Below are 18172 nucleotides of genomic sequence, written 5' to 3'. Positions count from 1 at the left end.
CGACATTCTCTATAAAGCCATTCTAAACGGCATTCTCCATAAAATCATTCTCAAATTAATTCTCTATAAAAAAATTTCTCTATATAAAACATTCTCTATAAAACATTATCTATAAACTACATTCTCTATAAAACAATTCTCTATAAATGCATTCTCTATAATTGTTTTCTCTATAAAATACATTCTCTATAATGGTTTCTCTATAAAGACGTGGAACCCATATTTTGTATCATTTTTTAATGGTTAACGGTGCAGATATGCACCAGGCTAGATTTTCTATTTAGGATTATATTTTTTGGCTTATTTTTTTAGAATATCATATTTGAGCATTAATCAATATAATTTGAAAAAATTGAACATTTTTATCCACTAGAAAAATCTTGACTATTATTGGGTAAACAACATTTCCCAATTCCAATAATTACACACACAAAAATAATAATTTAAATTTTATAATATTTTTCAAATTATTATCTGTTTGTTCTATTTCCACTAAGCGACATCAATCTCCTAAAATTAATTTCCATATGTACCAAATTAATATTTCCCCAATAATATTTAATAAATCTCCATTTTCTTCCAAAAAAAGATCGAGTTTTTATTCGAAAATTATTACTTAGGCCTCGTGGTTTTCTTTGCAAAAATATTTTAACCTTGGGAAAAAGCATCTCGCTCGCCGGTCGAATAAGCAACGCTAAACATAATACCTAGTACACCAATAAAATAAAATTTTTATTATTAATCGGATTATTAACTCCTAATAGATTCGTGAGAATATAATTATCTGGTTCAGAGATCTTCGATCTATTACATAAATTGAAACAGAACCGATTAATTCAATTATATTGATTATTGTACTTCGTATTATGAATAATAATCTAGTTTATAATCTTTCCAATAAATTCGTAAAAAAAAATATGGCGTTAAAAAAAGCTATGAAAAATTTATTAGTTAAATAATTTGGTTTCGATAAAATGCAAAGAAATATCAAAAAAATATATATGAGATTGTTATAATTTCCTCTTTATGTGTCAATCAAACCACTCACCCTACAAATTTAAAAACATTATCACTGGGAAATATTTATTAATTTCTTATAAGATTTCAGGGACCCCGAAATCAAAACATAAAATTGGGAAGAAAATAATTTAGGTCAGATTATAAGCGGATTCGGGTTATAAATAGAATATCATTTCAAAAAAGGCATCATCGGTGAAAATAAATTTAAAAAAAAATTCTATCATTTTGTTATTAACAATAGTAAATTATTGTTATGCGTTGCGCACATCAGGAAAATGTAAATGATATAAATAATGAATATATATTATAATATAATAATAAAAAAATTACATAATAATTTCGGAAAATGCTATTAAATAATATAAAAAAAATAATACTATGTAGTAGATAATAGATATTGCAATTGACATGATACATATTATGGGATATAAAATAATATTATTACATTGTTATAATTTAATATATAAAAAAAAATCAATAGTTTCAATTTTTTTTTTACAAATCAGCGATTTAATATTTAGGAAAGTTATCGAAATTAAAAATATTAATGTAACATCGATTAAAAAAATATAAATTTATATATCAAATTTCCACAAGATAATAACTCTACTCTATAGTGGCTACTTTATGGTGAACATAAAGAGAGCTTCAAAATTAAGAGATTGCCACTAGAGGTTACATAACCATCTCTAAATGTTAACCAGTATTCGTTGTGTAATATGTTTTGTTAACCATTAAATAAAAAAGAAATATAAATTAATGGGAGAAAAATTTTTATTGATCCTCCCAAAACTTATTACTTAAGAAAATAATTAATATTTAAGATATTATACTAGGCATTTTATTATTACGTGTGAAATGTAATAAATATCATACTTAATATTACTTCGAAATTGAGGTCTCATCGCTGCAGCTTAAATAATATCTTTCAAACGGTATCGGAAAAATTGGTAAACTTTTCATTTTGTTAAAAAAAACAGAAAACAATTTTTATGTTTGACCTATTGATCACAAACGTAAAACCCTTTAAAAAAAATACTGACTCAATTTAAACAACGATAACGCAAAACACAATCCTCAACTCGAAAGCACTAAATTGATTATACTAATACAACAAGTCAAGTATAATACACCAACAAAATACCGATTTAATTATTTAAAAAAAATAATATATTTAAACAGCCGGGCTCTTATTTTAAGTGGCGCACGTGTAAATTGTAAAAATATGATTTCAATTATTTTTAAATTAAAAGTTATTGATTTCATAATCAAAAATATCAAATAAAGTCACTTTCTATTTTTCTACCATATAAATATAAAAAAAAATTGTTATAAAAATTTTAAAAACTAATTACTACCAAAGTGTATTATTAGGTAGATACAAGGAAGACATAGTAAAAATCAAAAATGTTGTTCAATTAATTTAATATTCTTCATAGAAATCTCCAAGATGTTTTAGTGGTGGATCATAATTTTAACATAACTCTTTTTTTAAAAGCAATTAGAGTTATTAAAATATTTATATATATTAGGGGTCATTTTTGTTTCATGCATAAATATTATCATTATAAACTTATCATTTCGATATGTTAAAAAGTCATTATAATAATTTTAAAAAAAAATGTTTATGGCGTGCGGAAAAAAATAAAATCGCGTTACTCAAAATAAGACATATATGGTTACAAACGAAAATCGCAAACAATATTAGTTTGAGTTTTGCGAGGAACGGGAAAATAAAAATTAAAAAAAACAAGTTGAGAAGATATAAATTGAGATCGCCATGATAAAGGGGGATGAAAAAACGACGGTGGATCGAGCAGAATTGCAACCATCTTCTTTGCATGTGCTTATGCAACCACGCATTCTTTGTTCATCAAAACGAAATATACCACAATGAGAGTTTCTGACCAATTCCGTGTCCTGGGTCAGGGACCCACTATCCAGGGCGCAAGATCTTATGACCAATTTGATTTTCGTTGTGTCTTTTTAATTAAAATGCGATTGATGGCGTAAGTATTATGTGAGGAAAAGAGTGGTTAATATTTGTGGTAAATAAATAAATTAACTCTAGACTAAAATATTAAATAAAAATAAGATGTAAATCATGTGTATTATAGCTAAGTAATATTGTTAAACGGCTCGATTTGAGCCGATTATTAAAAACGGCTAACTCATATTTTAGTCAGAAAATATTGACTCTGAGCCATGAGATTTAGCTAATCCGTCCAAAACTTGGTGTTATCTATGACCAAAAAATCTTCAGGCTTGTGAAAATTCTAGATAAAATATTGAGTTAGCCGTTTTTAAAAATCGGCTCAAATCGAGCTGTTTAACAACACTATAGCTAAGATAAAAGATATTATGATTTTTAAATTTTATTATTAAATTTAACTTGTCACAATTCAAAACTAAATAATAGAAAAATGATGAATGCAAGGATTATTAATTTTTATTAATAAAAAATATTTGTGTTAAAAATTTTATTCATTTATTATATCATTCTCGCCATGAACTTTCGTTATAGCTTGTTTTATCTTTTTAGATGCCCATCCCCACCGGTGAGAGTATTTTATATATATAAGCAGATGAGGTGGCAAATTTGCTACGGGGAAGGAATCCCCTCCCTTGATAACACCACTGGGTGTATCGTTATAGAGAGAGCTAATCCGATATCTATCATAACCTTTTATAATTTAACATTATAATGTTTAAATTATACCCTTATACTCCATCATAAATTAAGTAATTTTTAAAAAAATTTGAGATATAGGATAAGGTAATTTAAACATATCTGTAAAAACTCAATTATCGGACCCTTTCAATATTAAAAAAGAGAGTCCCATCCCTATTAATTGGTATAAATATAAAAATGATAATTTTAATATTATACCATATACTCCGGATATTTTAATGCACGAGGTGGCTGGAAACAGACCAGATCTATTTTTACGTCCCGATTTACAATCCTTCTGTAAAAAGTTTATTGGGTTTTTGGTACTAAATGGATCACTACATTCTTTTAAACTATTGTTCGTGGTCGTGCAAACATAGCAATCGATAGCTTTTACTGATTTTTTTTAAAATTAATAGTTAGAGGCAACCTGTTTAAAGTAACGTAAGCCGCCTCCTCCAAGATATAGCGCCCTTAGGATGGAATAATTTATTAAAGATTATATTTAAAAAAATAATAAAACCAATTTAATTTTAAAAAATATAACAAATTTAATTTTAAAAATGATCAAATACCCCCCCCCCCCTCACTTAAAAAATCCAGATAATTAAATCATGTATTGTAGTGAGGAAATTGTAAATACTCTTAGTGAAATTATAGGATGGCCCAAAAAAACCTCTCTACAGAAGACGCCTTATTAGAATCGATAATAGAACCCACCATTTCTTTGCATTGTTGTTAAAACCCTTGATTTAGCTGATTTTAAAAGGCGACTAAAATCAAGATATCCATGAGATTAAACCAAGGATGCGAACCCGGCAAATTTTTTCCAGGGTTCGGTTAGAATCTCTGGATTAAACTAAAAGCGAGCTAAACTTGCCAACTCCTGCGGAAATCTTAAGGCGTATAAATAATATTTTGCTGTGTAAAATATTAATTTATCATTTTTTTAAAAATCGGCTGAATCAAGGTTTTTACAATACTACCTTAATTTTTTAAGTCAAATCTAATAAATTTAAGATGTTTAATAATAACTTTAAGAGGCTTTTTAGATTTTTTTAAAATAATAATTATCCCCAAAGCAAATTTCTGGCTAATGCGCCTGGACCTTTTAAAAGCCAAAAGCCGTTCTTAGGCCAGAATTTATATATATTAAAAAACATAATAAAGGATAGAGCCTTTAGACTTAGAGCATTCATGTCGTTCTAATTTCTATTTTATATACCAACGTATAGCTTAATTTTTTTAAAATTATAATTATCAATTTGCCACCATTTTTTTGTGCTGTCCTCATGCAATGCCTAATTAAGGTAAGCCATATATATAGAGGGCCTTGGGTACAAGACATAATGATCTTAAAATCTTGAACTAAAAATAGGTTAGCTTAAACCATAGGCGCTGACTTTATGGGGGTGATAGTTCGCTCTCATTGAAATATTCTACAAAAAATATATTGACCGATAATATTTTAAACATCTTTAAAAAAAATTTAAAGCCTTCATAGAAATTTCTATAAGTTGGCCCGCCTCTGAAATCAACAATAAAAAATTTAGAAATTATTTGCTAATATTAAATATAATATATTCATTTTTTTTTATTAAAAGCGAATTTAAAACAAAGGCCATACAAAAAACATCACGATTATAAAGATATAGCGCATACATTTATATAATTTAAATTATAAAAAACATATTTCTATATTTATTTTTTTTGGAGAGAAAATTTCTATATTTCTAGATTATGAGTAAAACAAATATGGTCATACCGTGTTGCCCCAAAATCTATAATGGATGATAAAAATTTTGGCCAAAATCACGAAAATGTAAAAAAATAATATGTTGAGTTTCTGAGCAAAGATTGCAATTAGATAATTGAGCATCTATAATTAATGAATAAAAATATAAATTTACTTATTTAGAATCCTCATTAAATTTTCAATCTAAATATTATATAAATAATATTTACTAAATTTTTACTTTATTTTCAATAAAATACTATTGTAAATATTTTATATCGATATATAAATATCATTATGTATATATATATTAATTATTTAAAGATGCTCAATTATCTAATTATAATATTTGCTCAGAAACTAGAAGTTTTTATGAACAATATAATTTTTTTCTATTTTCGTGATTTTGGCCAAATATTTTTGTAAACAAAATTATTTTTTTTAAAATCTTCTATATTTTTTTGTGATTTTGATCAAATACTTTCTATATCTTTTTTTAGATAGAAAACGTTTCCTATATTCCTAGATCTTGGAGTATAATCAAATCTTATGAATATATAAATAAAATCAATAATATAAATTTTTTCAAAAAATAGAATTTTCTATTATAAAAATTATTGGGATGGAGATATTCGGACGTTGATCCTATACATCTATAACTTAACAACTACTGTGTAAAAATAAAGTGAATTTTGCTTAAAATTATTAAGAAAGTCTGTAGCAAAACTTATCCAGACACCGTTCCGTGGATTGGGTCTGGAAATTGTAATAAATTTTTATTTTCAGGGTGGGTCAGGTTTAGAAATATTTTTTTAAATTTAAAATTTAATCAATGATACCAATAAATCACTGATTGTATATTATTTTACAGATCATTTTTGATTATTTCTTATATTGAAAAATAAATAAATTTTAAGATATTTTTAAAAATACATTCTGATAATATGGAATTAATTCTATGTTCGGGTTGGGCAGCAGTAATTTTTTTTTAAATTTTCGGATTAGGACGGCTTACATGTCAGGTTGGATTGAAAGAATTAGCCTCTTGCAGGTCTCTAGCTCTGATTGATTATACCTATAAAGATACGAATCATATATTTGCATTGTTTATCCGTATTTTCAAATCGAATAGTTGAACTATTCGTATTTGTAAGAAGTGAATATTTCCTTATTTGCATTATTCTTACGATTAATAAAAATATTATTCGATTAGATTCGTCGATACGAGTCAAAAGAATGGAATCGAATATTCAACAACTGAGCTAATTCCTACATGAATAATTCGTTTTAAGATAGTTCTGATTAATGTGCCCTCCTATTCAAATAAAATAAACACGCCTTTAAATCGAAATAAAATCAATTCATTTTTTTTAAAATTCTATCATTACATTTATTGTCTAAAGCTCATAGTCGATTTAAAATAATTTTTAATCAATTTTGATACATTTTTTAAAAAATTTATAAAAAATTTTATAATAAAAAAAAGAAATTGAAAAAACGTGAGGAGGTATCTCTATGTTATGGCACCGTAGATTGATATGCTATGAACCTACAAATTTCCATTAAAATTCGTTGACGTAGATCAAAACCTTCCTAGGGATCTCCCGAAATTAGCTCATTTTTTGGCCGAGTGCTTTGAAGAAATACCGTTCTGGTTCCAAAAGCACCGATTGTGTCGAAACAATTGGGGTAAAGTGATATTAGGAATGGTAATATATTTATTAATTTTTCTAATTTCCGCTCTAACAAAAGAATTGGAGCTAACGGATGGTGTAAACTGATTAACGCATGTATAATCCCAGGCTAGCGGGAATCTCTTGCTCAATATAATAAGTGCCATTAGGTCAGGTCTGATATTACCCCCGAGATTAAGGGCAGGGTGGGGCGGCTTCACAGTTATATTATATAATTTGATGATTTACAATAGTTAATGATATAGTCAATAAATTCTAAAAAATAAAATTGAAATGTGAGCAAAAAAAATCATAATGTTTACTTGAATTTTGATTTTATTAAATATATTTCAGAAATTTTTTATACTAACATTTGAAAGTAAAAGTTGTATTATAAATTACCTCTCAATTTTTTTTAACTTAAATTGATGATAAGTTTTTTCTATTATCGTTTTTCGCAGTTTTACAATTTTGAATGCGGGGCACTCAAATTCTGAACCTACAATGAAAATGAAGATATGGGAATTTATAAGATCATTCTTTATTACTATAATTTAAGCAATAGATGAATACTTTGTATTAAAGCCCTGCCTTTTAAGTCAGCCTATCTTTAATTTGGACTTGAGCGACACCTATTTTTAATTTTGAACAGGAATGAATTTCATTCTTTTTAAAAGAAATGTAAACTTTTTTTATTTATTCAATTTTATAAAATTGTACTATTTTATTTTCCTCCTGCTTTCAAATTTTCTTTCTAGCTCACTTTTTATCACAGATTTTTTAAAAGTGATAATGTAAATTTCTATTTTTTAAACAAAAAAATTGTATTTTTTCAAATTATATGATTCATAAAAAAATCAATCAAAATTTTGAAACTCCTCTTATGTCTTTAAGGAGTAAAAAGCTACCGGGAAAATCCTAGCTAAAATAGTCTTCTCAAAGTTTCTTGCCTTTTTTTTAAAAAAAAGATATGTATTTATTTTATTTACTTAATAGCCCAATTTAAGGTTTTGCTAAAAAGACTATATAAGGAATCATTAAAATGTACTTTAAATTTTAATAATTCCTTAGGCCATTTACAAACAGAACGTTTTTTCAAAGCTTTGGGTAATACCAGCAAATTTTTTTTATTTCCAACAAATGATACTAACTTGTCTAATTAATTTTTTTATATATAATATTTAAAAAAACAATGGAGCCACATTTCAAAACGCCATTTAATCGTTATTAAAATCAAACCAGTTTATTTCTATTTACGATTAAAAAAATGGGGATCTGGATTGTTTTTTTTAAAACATTATATTATATAAAAAAAATTGATTCGATAAGTTTACCATTGTTTTTGGAAACAAAAAATTAATTGCTAATGCTTTGAAAAAACGTTCTGTTTGGAAATGGCCTTATATAAACTTTTTAGTAAAGCCTTAAATTGCCTTAATATATAATTAATTTAATAAAAAGAAATGTTCAATGTATGATAATAAATCCCACTCGAAATTGGACATTTAAGAAATAATATAACCAATGATTTAAGAGTATTTTTGCATCTTATTTATATACAATTTATAACCCTAAACTGTTTTTATTAAATTACCACTAAATTAAATGTTTTCTTAATTGGCCAATTTCGAGGTGGCTTTCATTTTATTATCACGTAAATTAAAACTTATTGGCCAACTTAAGGTATTACTAAAAAGTGTATATAAGGAATCTACTACAGGTTCCAAAGTTGATGGAATATTGACTGAACGGAGATTTCTAGCAATAATCGAATCTTGGTGGCATAAATGGCGGCCCCTTTTGAGAAGCGGTAGTGAAGAGGGTGATGGCCTCGATACAGGAAACTGACAGAGTTTTCAAGATGAGGGTGTGACAAGCTATTATTCTTAACACTATTGCCGTTGGGACATCATAAATAATGCATGGATATAAATTTTCAACGGGTGACATATTTGAATCAATAAGATTTGGCAAATAAATTTAATTGGCAGGTTTATTTGCCAAAATATCTTTTTATCCAAAAGTTGGTTAAAAATTTATTCGAATTGTTAGCATTTATTTAAAAAAATATCTTTTGACATTTAATTTGATATTTTCAAGCAATCAATGAAAAATTTTCAAAATATGATTTTAAAGAGGAATTCTTTAATAGAATTTCTTGCTCCTATAAGATGTTAATGCGTGTTTACTCATATTTTATATGGATTGAGTAAATTTCTTAAGATTCGTATTTTTTTGCTGTTTTTCTTTTTTCTTCTAATTGTTATTAGAAATTCTGGACCAAGACCAAGATATCATTTCAACATTAAATTTGAAAGAATCATTAATTAATTCATCAAAAGATCAACCATTCGTTATGGATTAAAAAAAAAGGAAAACATTTGATATAGAGATAGATGTACCGAAACTGTTTTTATGGTTTGGTTTTAATCATATTATAATAGAAAAAATATATATTTTATTCAATTACCCGTCTGACTTACACCTTTCTGAATCCGTGTAGAAAAAGGATACAAACTTTGATCGCAAAAAAAAATTTCTTTGCTGATAGTGTTGAAAAAATAATTTTTTCTTAAAAATATTTTAATTATTTTAAAATATAAATTCTATTAATTAATATAATATTACATTGATGAAAATATTTTTTGACAAAAAAATGTTTAAAGTAAATAATTTAATCTGAAAAAATAATTTGAAGTAAACGGGATATGACGCAAACAATATTTTTTATGATTATGGTCCTACTCAAAAAAAATGTTACAACGGCTGATTTACTTAAATAAGTCTATTTATAATCACATTATCAGATTTGACAGGTTATTTAATAAAAATAATTACATGTTATTATAGATCATCTTAATATATCTCAGGTTTAAATAACAATTATGCTTAGGGTTCAATAACTGTTTAAACCCCAGAAAACATTTATCAGCTATTGGTATTTTTGATAATTCTATCCCACATATGCTTATAATAGTCTTGTTAAATGGCCCTTTGAGCTAATTTTTATAAACGGCTAACTCAGTATTTTATCCATAAAAATATTACGCAAGCCTGAAGATTTTGCTCATAGATAATACAAACGTCTACACATCTATTAGTGAAATCTGGAGGCTTAAGCAATTTTTTCCTGGTAGAGAGTTAGCCTTTTTCAAAAGCGGCTCAAAACGAGCCGTTTAACAACAAGTTGTTGAGTCAAATAAATTATATTTGTTTTTAGGATTAGAAAACAAAGATTATAGAATGCGAGCTAAATTTGTGAATTTTGGAACATTCCCTTTTTATTTTAATAAATCCCAGGAATAATTCACCTAAATTTCAGAAAATTCCCGGACTTAACATCCCTAACCCATATCTCTTTATCCTTTAATCCTACTCCTTACTTCAGATATTTGTTTAATTTTAAATATATTTCATCCAATTAAAAAAATCTCCTTCAGCTGAGCTATTATAATTTTTTATATATAATATTAATTCAAAAGTGAAGTATAGGATTCATAGCTTTTTTTAAATGAGGATATGTTAAAAATGTATTAATTTTAGGAAATGTACGACAAATACTTCGAAAGTATCGTCGATACTGCTCGATATATTTAACAATCTCGCTGTCAAGAAATGTTAAATAAAAGGAAAATAATTTTTTTAATAAATCTCATGAACATAAATATAATTAATTAATTATTTATGAGATGGTCTTTTTTATCCAATAAAATTGATAATTATCTTCTTGACAATGGCTTTGAAATTTTAAAACATATTATTTTTCCTAACCAAATGTATTAAAATAGCATAAAATTAAATTTGCATAATAGGTACTTTTTAAATTCATCAGACCTAATTATATAAAAATAATTCTTATATTACGTCTTTAAAAATATAGTTTAACCCCTCATTCACAGTTAACGCGAATTCACGGCGGAGAATACAAAAATACAGCATATTTTGTATAATTCGCAGCAAATTAGCGCTAACTATGAATAAGGGATGAGACTTCATCTAAAGCTGTTCTATCTGGTTTAAAAAAATACAGCATGGGTATAATATAAAGTAAATTTTATTTACAAATGTATTCGGTTTAACTACTCTTTTTAGACTTTTATTGAAAATATATAAACATAAACAAATATAAACCTGTAACTAAAAATTATACTATACGATGTGCAATATTTCTAAACTTTATTATCAATCATGAACTAATACGCTAAATATAGTAAATTTAGTTTTCGATTATCTTTCTTCGATTTTTTTGCTTAATAGCATCCTTTTGAGTGTTGAGAACGATGTTTCAAAGGAAGGTCTTGGCACTTTAATTCTTTAGGGTCGCATAAAATATTCGAATAGATAATTTTAAAATATCTTTTATTTTGTGCTCTTCTAATTCATCATCCAATAATAACTTAGTAATCTTTATTTCACAATTTGAGATCACAATTTGAGATTAAGTAAATGAGATATTTGTCCTAATTTAATCTGCGATAAAATAATAGCGGTCATAGGAAGCTAATGTTTTCTAAAAGAAAAGGAGTTAATTTAATAATATTGTATTTATTCATAATTTTATAAAAGATTTTATAATGTTTTTTTTAATTAAAAAGATTTTATATCAAATTATAGAGGAAAAAGATATTACAAAAATAATTGTAAAATATATTTATTTTATTCTTTCTTTATTTCAATTTTTTGTCGAATATAATTGCTCGCCCGTATTTTAAATTTTTAAAATATACCCGGGCCGGGCCTGAAAAATTTTTATTTTAAAATACCCGGGCCGGGCCGTGAATTTTTAAAAAATTTATACAACATGAATGATTATATTCGTCAATTAGATACATGGTTATAATGATTATATATAGTTATGATTAATTTAATATAATGTTGGGTGAAAGTTAACACTAGCTAACACTCATAGTAACTATTACATAATATAATTATAGTTTTCCTTCCATGGAATAAATACGCAAAGAATTAAATACATTATTATATAATATATGTTATATTTTTTATTAATTAAAATATCAGTTTTATATTTTTTATATAGTATATTCTCAAAATATTATTTACACAAACTTTTTATAGTATCAATTTGTAATATACTAAATATCTGTTTAAAATGAAAAAAAATAAAATATGTAAGTAGCGTTGTTAAACGGCTCGTTTTGAGCCGATTTTTAAAACGGCTAACTCAGTTTTTTATTCAGAAATATTACGCAAGCCTGAAAATTTTGCTCATAGAAGGAACAAAGGTCTAGACATATAGTATCGAAATTTGCAGGCTTAGTCAATATTTTTCTGGTGAAAATATTGAGTTAGCCGTTTTTAAAATCGGCTAACAACATTAGCTAATATGATTGCTTATTAAACCCTTCAATACTCTGGTGGGGTATATGAAACCCCAGGCATGCTAGAAATGATATTAAATAAAAACGATTAAAAATTATGATCTGAATTCTTCAGTAGCTTCATCAAATATATCTTAGAATCTATATTCCAAATTTCGTATATTTCGGTTGAGTAGTTTTTAAGATATAAGCATTTTGTGACTGATTAGGGTTTGTGAGACCCCACCAGAATAAATTTGTAATTTTTTAATAAATTTTTTTTTAATTTTTAAAATTATAAATAACTATATTATAAAATTTATTAAAACAAAATTTAAATATCTTTTATTTTGATTGAGATATATGAAAAAGAAAACCTAATCATTTTTTTTGGTGAAGTTATTTTATTCTTATTTTCACCATCTGGCTCATTTCGCAAATTATTTTTATCATATACTATGATTTTTGCAGATTCTGATATTAAATAAAAAAATTATTTATGATGCAATATCTTTTTATTTTAGTATGACTATGTAATTGATAATGAGGAAGAAGATTTTATTTATGATAGTAATCATGATACACAATCTGAATTAGATGAAGAAGAAGATAAGCTAGTTGAAACAGACAATAAACGTAAATATTATTTAAGCAAATATGGAATTATTTATCATATCTAATTCTCTGTAAAATTAGATAAAATAAGGTGACTCAATGGAAAAAGGATTGAAAATCAATGAGTAAGAACACGTCAACAAAATTTAATTTTTCATATGCTAGGAGTAAAAGAATATGGGAAAGAAGCTGACACCCCAGAAAAATGTTTTGATTTGTTCATAGCACCAAAAATGATTAAAGAAATTATTTATCACAAATGAAAAAATTAAAATTATAAGTAAAAACTACACTGATCAATATGAAAGTTCTACTAAAGAGGTTGATGTAATAGAATTCAAGGCATTATTGAGAATTCTTTATTTAGCTGGAATTTTCAAATCATCAAAATATGTCAGATTTATTGAAATCTGATGGGTTTGGAATTGAGACTCAAAAGATTCAGATTTTTAATTCATACAATAAGATTTGATGACATATTAACAAGAGAAGAGAGAAAAATGGTAGACAAAGCAACTCACATTAGAAATATTTTTCAAGAATTTGTTGATAACTGCTACAGATCTTATACAATATCAGAATATGCAACCGTAGATGAAATGCTTCCAGCATTTCATGGTAAATGCCCATTCAGGCAATACATGCCAAATAAACCATCAAAATATGGCATAAAACTATACTCCTTATAAAAAACAAAATATTTTTGTCAAATATGTAAAATAAATTTATGTTTAGAACACATTAATATTTTATGTAATAAATGTTTTGCATGTCAAATTTAGCATATTTCAATGTTCTATATTTTTTTTATATTTGAATATATTAGTGTAATTTTATTTTTATATTGTAGAACAAAGATCCATATTATGAATTATCATGATTATATGATGGATAAGTTATTTTTTTTTAAATTTTTGGCACAAATTATAATTATCCTCATCATCTTTAATCTAGGCTTAAGAAATAAAAATATTTAAATTTTTATCAAGTTTAAGGCTAGATCTATCTTATATCCAAATATCAAATGAAAATAATGAATATAACTGGAGATATATACATTTGAAATTGGGGTCTATTAAACCCCACTTGAGTACTACCGTCATTTTTTTCACCGGAATAGAGTTAAATGATAATACTGGCCTAAAAATATGATAAAATACCAAATAGGTGAATTTTTTATATACCAGGTCGAATATAATTTTAAAAAATTCCGAGTTGGGCTTAAAAAAATCCGGGCCCAAAATTTTTTTTTTAAAATATTCGGGCCGAGCCTAAAATTTTTTTTTTAAAATATTCGGGCCGAGCCTAAAATTTTTATACCCGGGCCGGGCCGTAAAAAATTTTTTGAAAAAAAAATCCGGGCAGGGCCGAGCTGTGAAAATGGGACCTCTGCAGGTCTCTGAAATTTCATGAAGGACTCCCCAAAGTTACCCAGAGTGATGCTAAATAACTAGATAAAATTATGATCTGAAAAAAAGAGTATTTTAATATTTTATTTGTTACTAAAATATCTGTATAACAGTTGTTATTATTTGATGCTGCGAAGTGCCGATTTATTAGTAGTTTTAAGCAAGGGACCGACCCAATTGCCAAGGGATGAAGGATCAATTAAGGCGTTTATTGTCCCTAAGGTTCATCCCTGTAGATTCAAAAGTTGATGACGTTATGTTCACCCTGTTAAGGGCTAGCAAATTTATTTACAATTTTGGGTCTAGTTATTTGTCCTGCATATTCATATTGAAGTGGTGCCCATATAAAGAAAACCTGGTGAGCAAGTAATAATAAGACTTATTTCAGGTGACTCATTTTGAGGCTGATGTTATTTTAAAACCAATGGCAAGAGCCCTCCAATGCGTTTGCCCGAAATGTGTCATATCTGATTTGTCTGATAGTTTGAATGGCATGTAGATGCATGAATAATAGAAGTCACCCTTTTTTCCATTTGTATAAAACAAAAGGTACACTGTTCACCATGTTTAAAAAAAATTATCAACGAATCAGTTCAATTTGATCTCATTTATTTGCAACACCATTTTTTTCCATGCAGTATATTATACTGAAATCTAACTATCAATAAATAACTGAGTTTAGTAATTTTAACCATACTTTTGTAATATTTCTATATTTTTTAAATTAAAATTTGTTATTAATTCATAGGAAACAAAATTTGGTGGCTCTTAATATAATTTTTGGCAGTCAGAGCATCTGCCCCACCTGCTACCCAGTTGCATGGACCTGATTGTAATGAAAAATATTACTTTTATATACAGTAAATTCAGAGGTCAGATTTCATCCTGGATGTAATTTAAAAAAATTCCCTTATAAGCTCAGCTCTGCCCAGTTCAGTATTTTTTTAAAAATCATTTTGGCCTAGCCCTAGTTTTTTAATAGTCATTTTATGGCCTAAATGGCAAATTATTTCAAAAATATTTTGGAAATAAGAGCAGAAAATTAATGTTAAATTATCCATTATATATGATTTCCTAAGAGTTAATTGCTCAGGTTTGTATATTTGCCTGGTTGGAATTTTAAAATACCCTTTTACTAATCTGAGTTGGATATATAGACCAGGCCAGTTTTTAATAATTTAGGTAAATAATGACAGCTCATAATAACAACTAAATTTCATTCCAAAACAAGGTAAATGACTAATAAAATTATAATTTAAACAATAAAAAAGAAGTTTTAAACAGTATTACTAGAGTTTGTAACCGGCAATAAAAAAAATATTTTAAATATAAATATGGGAAAACCTCTAAAAAAATTAAATTGGCCATGATTTAAATTTTATTAGCCAATTATGGGAGTTCCAAGCTTTGATTCCAACTCCCACTAATAGTATTAAAACATTGTCAAATAAACTTTCCAAAATTATTAAACAAAAATACTATATCTGGTCATTAAATTTAACCCAGTTCTAAATTCTGGTTAACTCTTAACATTATACCTTATCCTTACTAATAATAAAGATAATAGACATTTATAAGTGAAATGTAAATAACAGCCTAATTTTATCTAATCTAATATCTTATCACTAAGCAATAAATATTATTCTACCTTTAATCAGCTTCATAACTATTAAGATGATGATATTGTATAACAAATAATTGAAAATTTTGGATGCACCATACCTATAATAGATTAATTAAAATCTTAAAAAATAAATTTACATGAATTTTTTCGGAAAATATTTTAATTTTCACAACACATGTTTTTATGCGTAAATGGATATTTAACTCCTGATCCGTCTGCAAATAGATAATTAAATAACTTGAGCCTTTCCCATATTTTTTTGTTACATTGTATAATACTTAGGAAGTTTATAATATTTTATATTATAATTTGTAATTAGAAAATATTTTAAAAAAGGGCGTGTATCTACCTATAATCCAAAAATATTGGAACCCATAAAGTTTATTTTCAAAAAAGACTTTTGAGGGTCTTGTATAATTATTTTTTGTAAAATTTATGATTTTAATTTTCTAAACATTAGCAAATTTTGAAAATATTAAGTTTCACACACTCTTTAATAATACTAAATATGATAAAATGAGACTCACCTGTTTTAGAGTTGTTAATATTAGTGTTGAAAAGGACTATTTGGATCGTTTAAAAGCAACTTTATTAAGATATTAGCCAATATATTATTATGTAAGCCTTAATATTTTGCTCATAGATATCAGAAAAGTTTGGTTCTCTATTTGCCAAATCTCTACGCTTACATAATATTATTTTGGTTGAAATCTTAATCTGGCTATTTTTAAAAATCGAATAAAATCGGGCTTTTTAACAATACTAGTTAAAATATCATTAGTGTTTTTAAACGGGATTTGGGTCGATTTTTTAAAACGGCCTAAGATTTTATCCAAAATAACATTATGCAAGCCTGGAGATTTTCCTGAGATGACAGAAAGGTATAAACTTCCATTTACCAAAATTTGAATAATATTCTTTTAACTAAAATCTTAATCGGGCTATTTTAAAAATTTGACTCAAATCGAACCGTTTATGAGTAACAGATTTCATATGAAGTTTTTTTGGAACCATTAGATATATATTTCCATAGAAAAACTATAAAAATTAAAGATAGCATTCGTTACTTATCGTAGTCTTTTCTTTTTTAGCGTAAGCATGATATTTGAAATAATCGTATCTTTTATTGCTCGCCCGCCTAGGTCAGCTTACATGTTTCATATTAAATAAAATTAATAATTATAACCTAACACCACTTACCTTTCTTTTAACATCATACTTAAAAAAATATTTATCTATCTCGATTCTAATCTCAATATAATTATTTATCAGATTCCTGCTAACCCATATTGCATGCGGTTTGTTATTACAAACTAAGGAACCGGTAAAACATTAAAAATCGGGTTAAAACCGATATTATTATTCAATTAATTATTTATAAAGCTCTCTTTTTATAGATAAGACAGTTTAAAGATATAATATTATTCCAAAAATTATTTATTACTCCCCATTTTGTTTAGTCCGCTCAGAGCTGCCATATTTTTAGAAATTTTATGAGCCACTATACAAAAAAATATTTTTTGAACTTTTTTTAAATATTAAATAACTACTAATGAATATATTGAATAAATAAAGAATATAAATTTTAATTGTTTCACATTGATTAAAACCATCATTAGAAACCTATTGGGAATGCAAATTTGAAGGTGTAAAAAAGATCTAATTTCAGATTAGTTATTGTGGCTTTAGTTGAAATTTTTTAAAACAACAAAATACACAAAGTGTAGAACAGAAGTGGTATCTTTGCCCAAATTTTTTCCGCTTTTGGGGCATCTTGGTTATTTGGTAAGATATTCTGGTACAGGTGGATCTTATAATAAAGATGATAAAGAGTGACAGTATCGACTTAAATTATGCAATGTCGTATATGTATAAGATGCAAGTTTTTATATTGTTTTAAGAAAAATAGTTTTAAGAATTCCTCAATCCCCACAGAAGAGTTACTGATGACTTAGAGATAAGTTTGAGAGAAAAAATGCGACCAATACCAATATATAAGGTCAGTTTGATTCATGAAACTAAACCTTTCCTATGGAGGGGATGAATCTTTAAATTTCTTTAAATAACATTGAAGGCATAAAAAAATAATTAGTTGGAAAAAATATAC

At 26.1% G+C, this 18172-nt stretch overlaps 1 protein-coding gene across 1 annotated transcript; it reads right to left on the bottom strand.

Moving 5' to 3' along the window:
- Nucleotides 1-929: 929 nt before the first annotated feature.
- On the bottom strand, nucleotides 930-16262 carry LOC135925730 (uncharacterized). Its single transcript, XM_065461194.1, has 4 exons — nucleotides 16203-16262; nucleotides 16090-16163; nucleotides 3911-4087; nucleotides 930-3002 (listed from the first exon to the last, which is right to left on the bottom strand). Coding segments are annotated over exons 1-4 (495 nt in total). The 5' UTR covers nucleotides 16205-16262; the 3' UTR covers nucleotides 930-2760.
- Between the last annotated feature and the right edge of the window lie 1910 nt (nucleotides 16263-18172).

Source organism: Gordionus sp. m RMFG-2023, chromosome 3, assembly GCF_954871325.1.
Source record: "Gordionus sp. m RMFG-2023 chromosome 3, tfGorSpeb1-WG-v2, whole genome shotgun sequence".
NCBI lineage: Eukaryota > Metazoa > Nematomorpha > Gordioida > Chordodea > Parachordodidae > Gordionus > Gordionus sp. m RMFG-2023.
The sequence above is the reverse complement of the archived record's forward strand: the minus strand, read 5'-3'. Positions and strand labels throughout refer to the sequence as shown.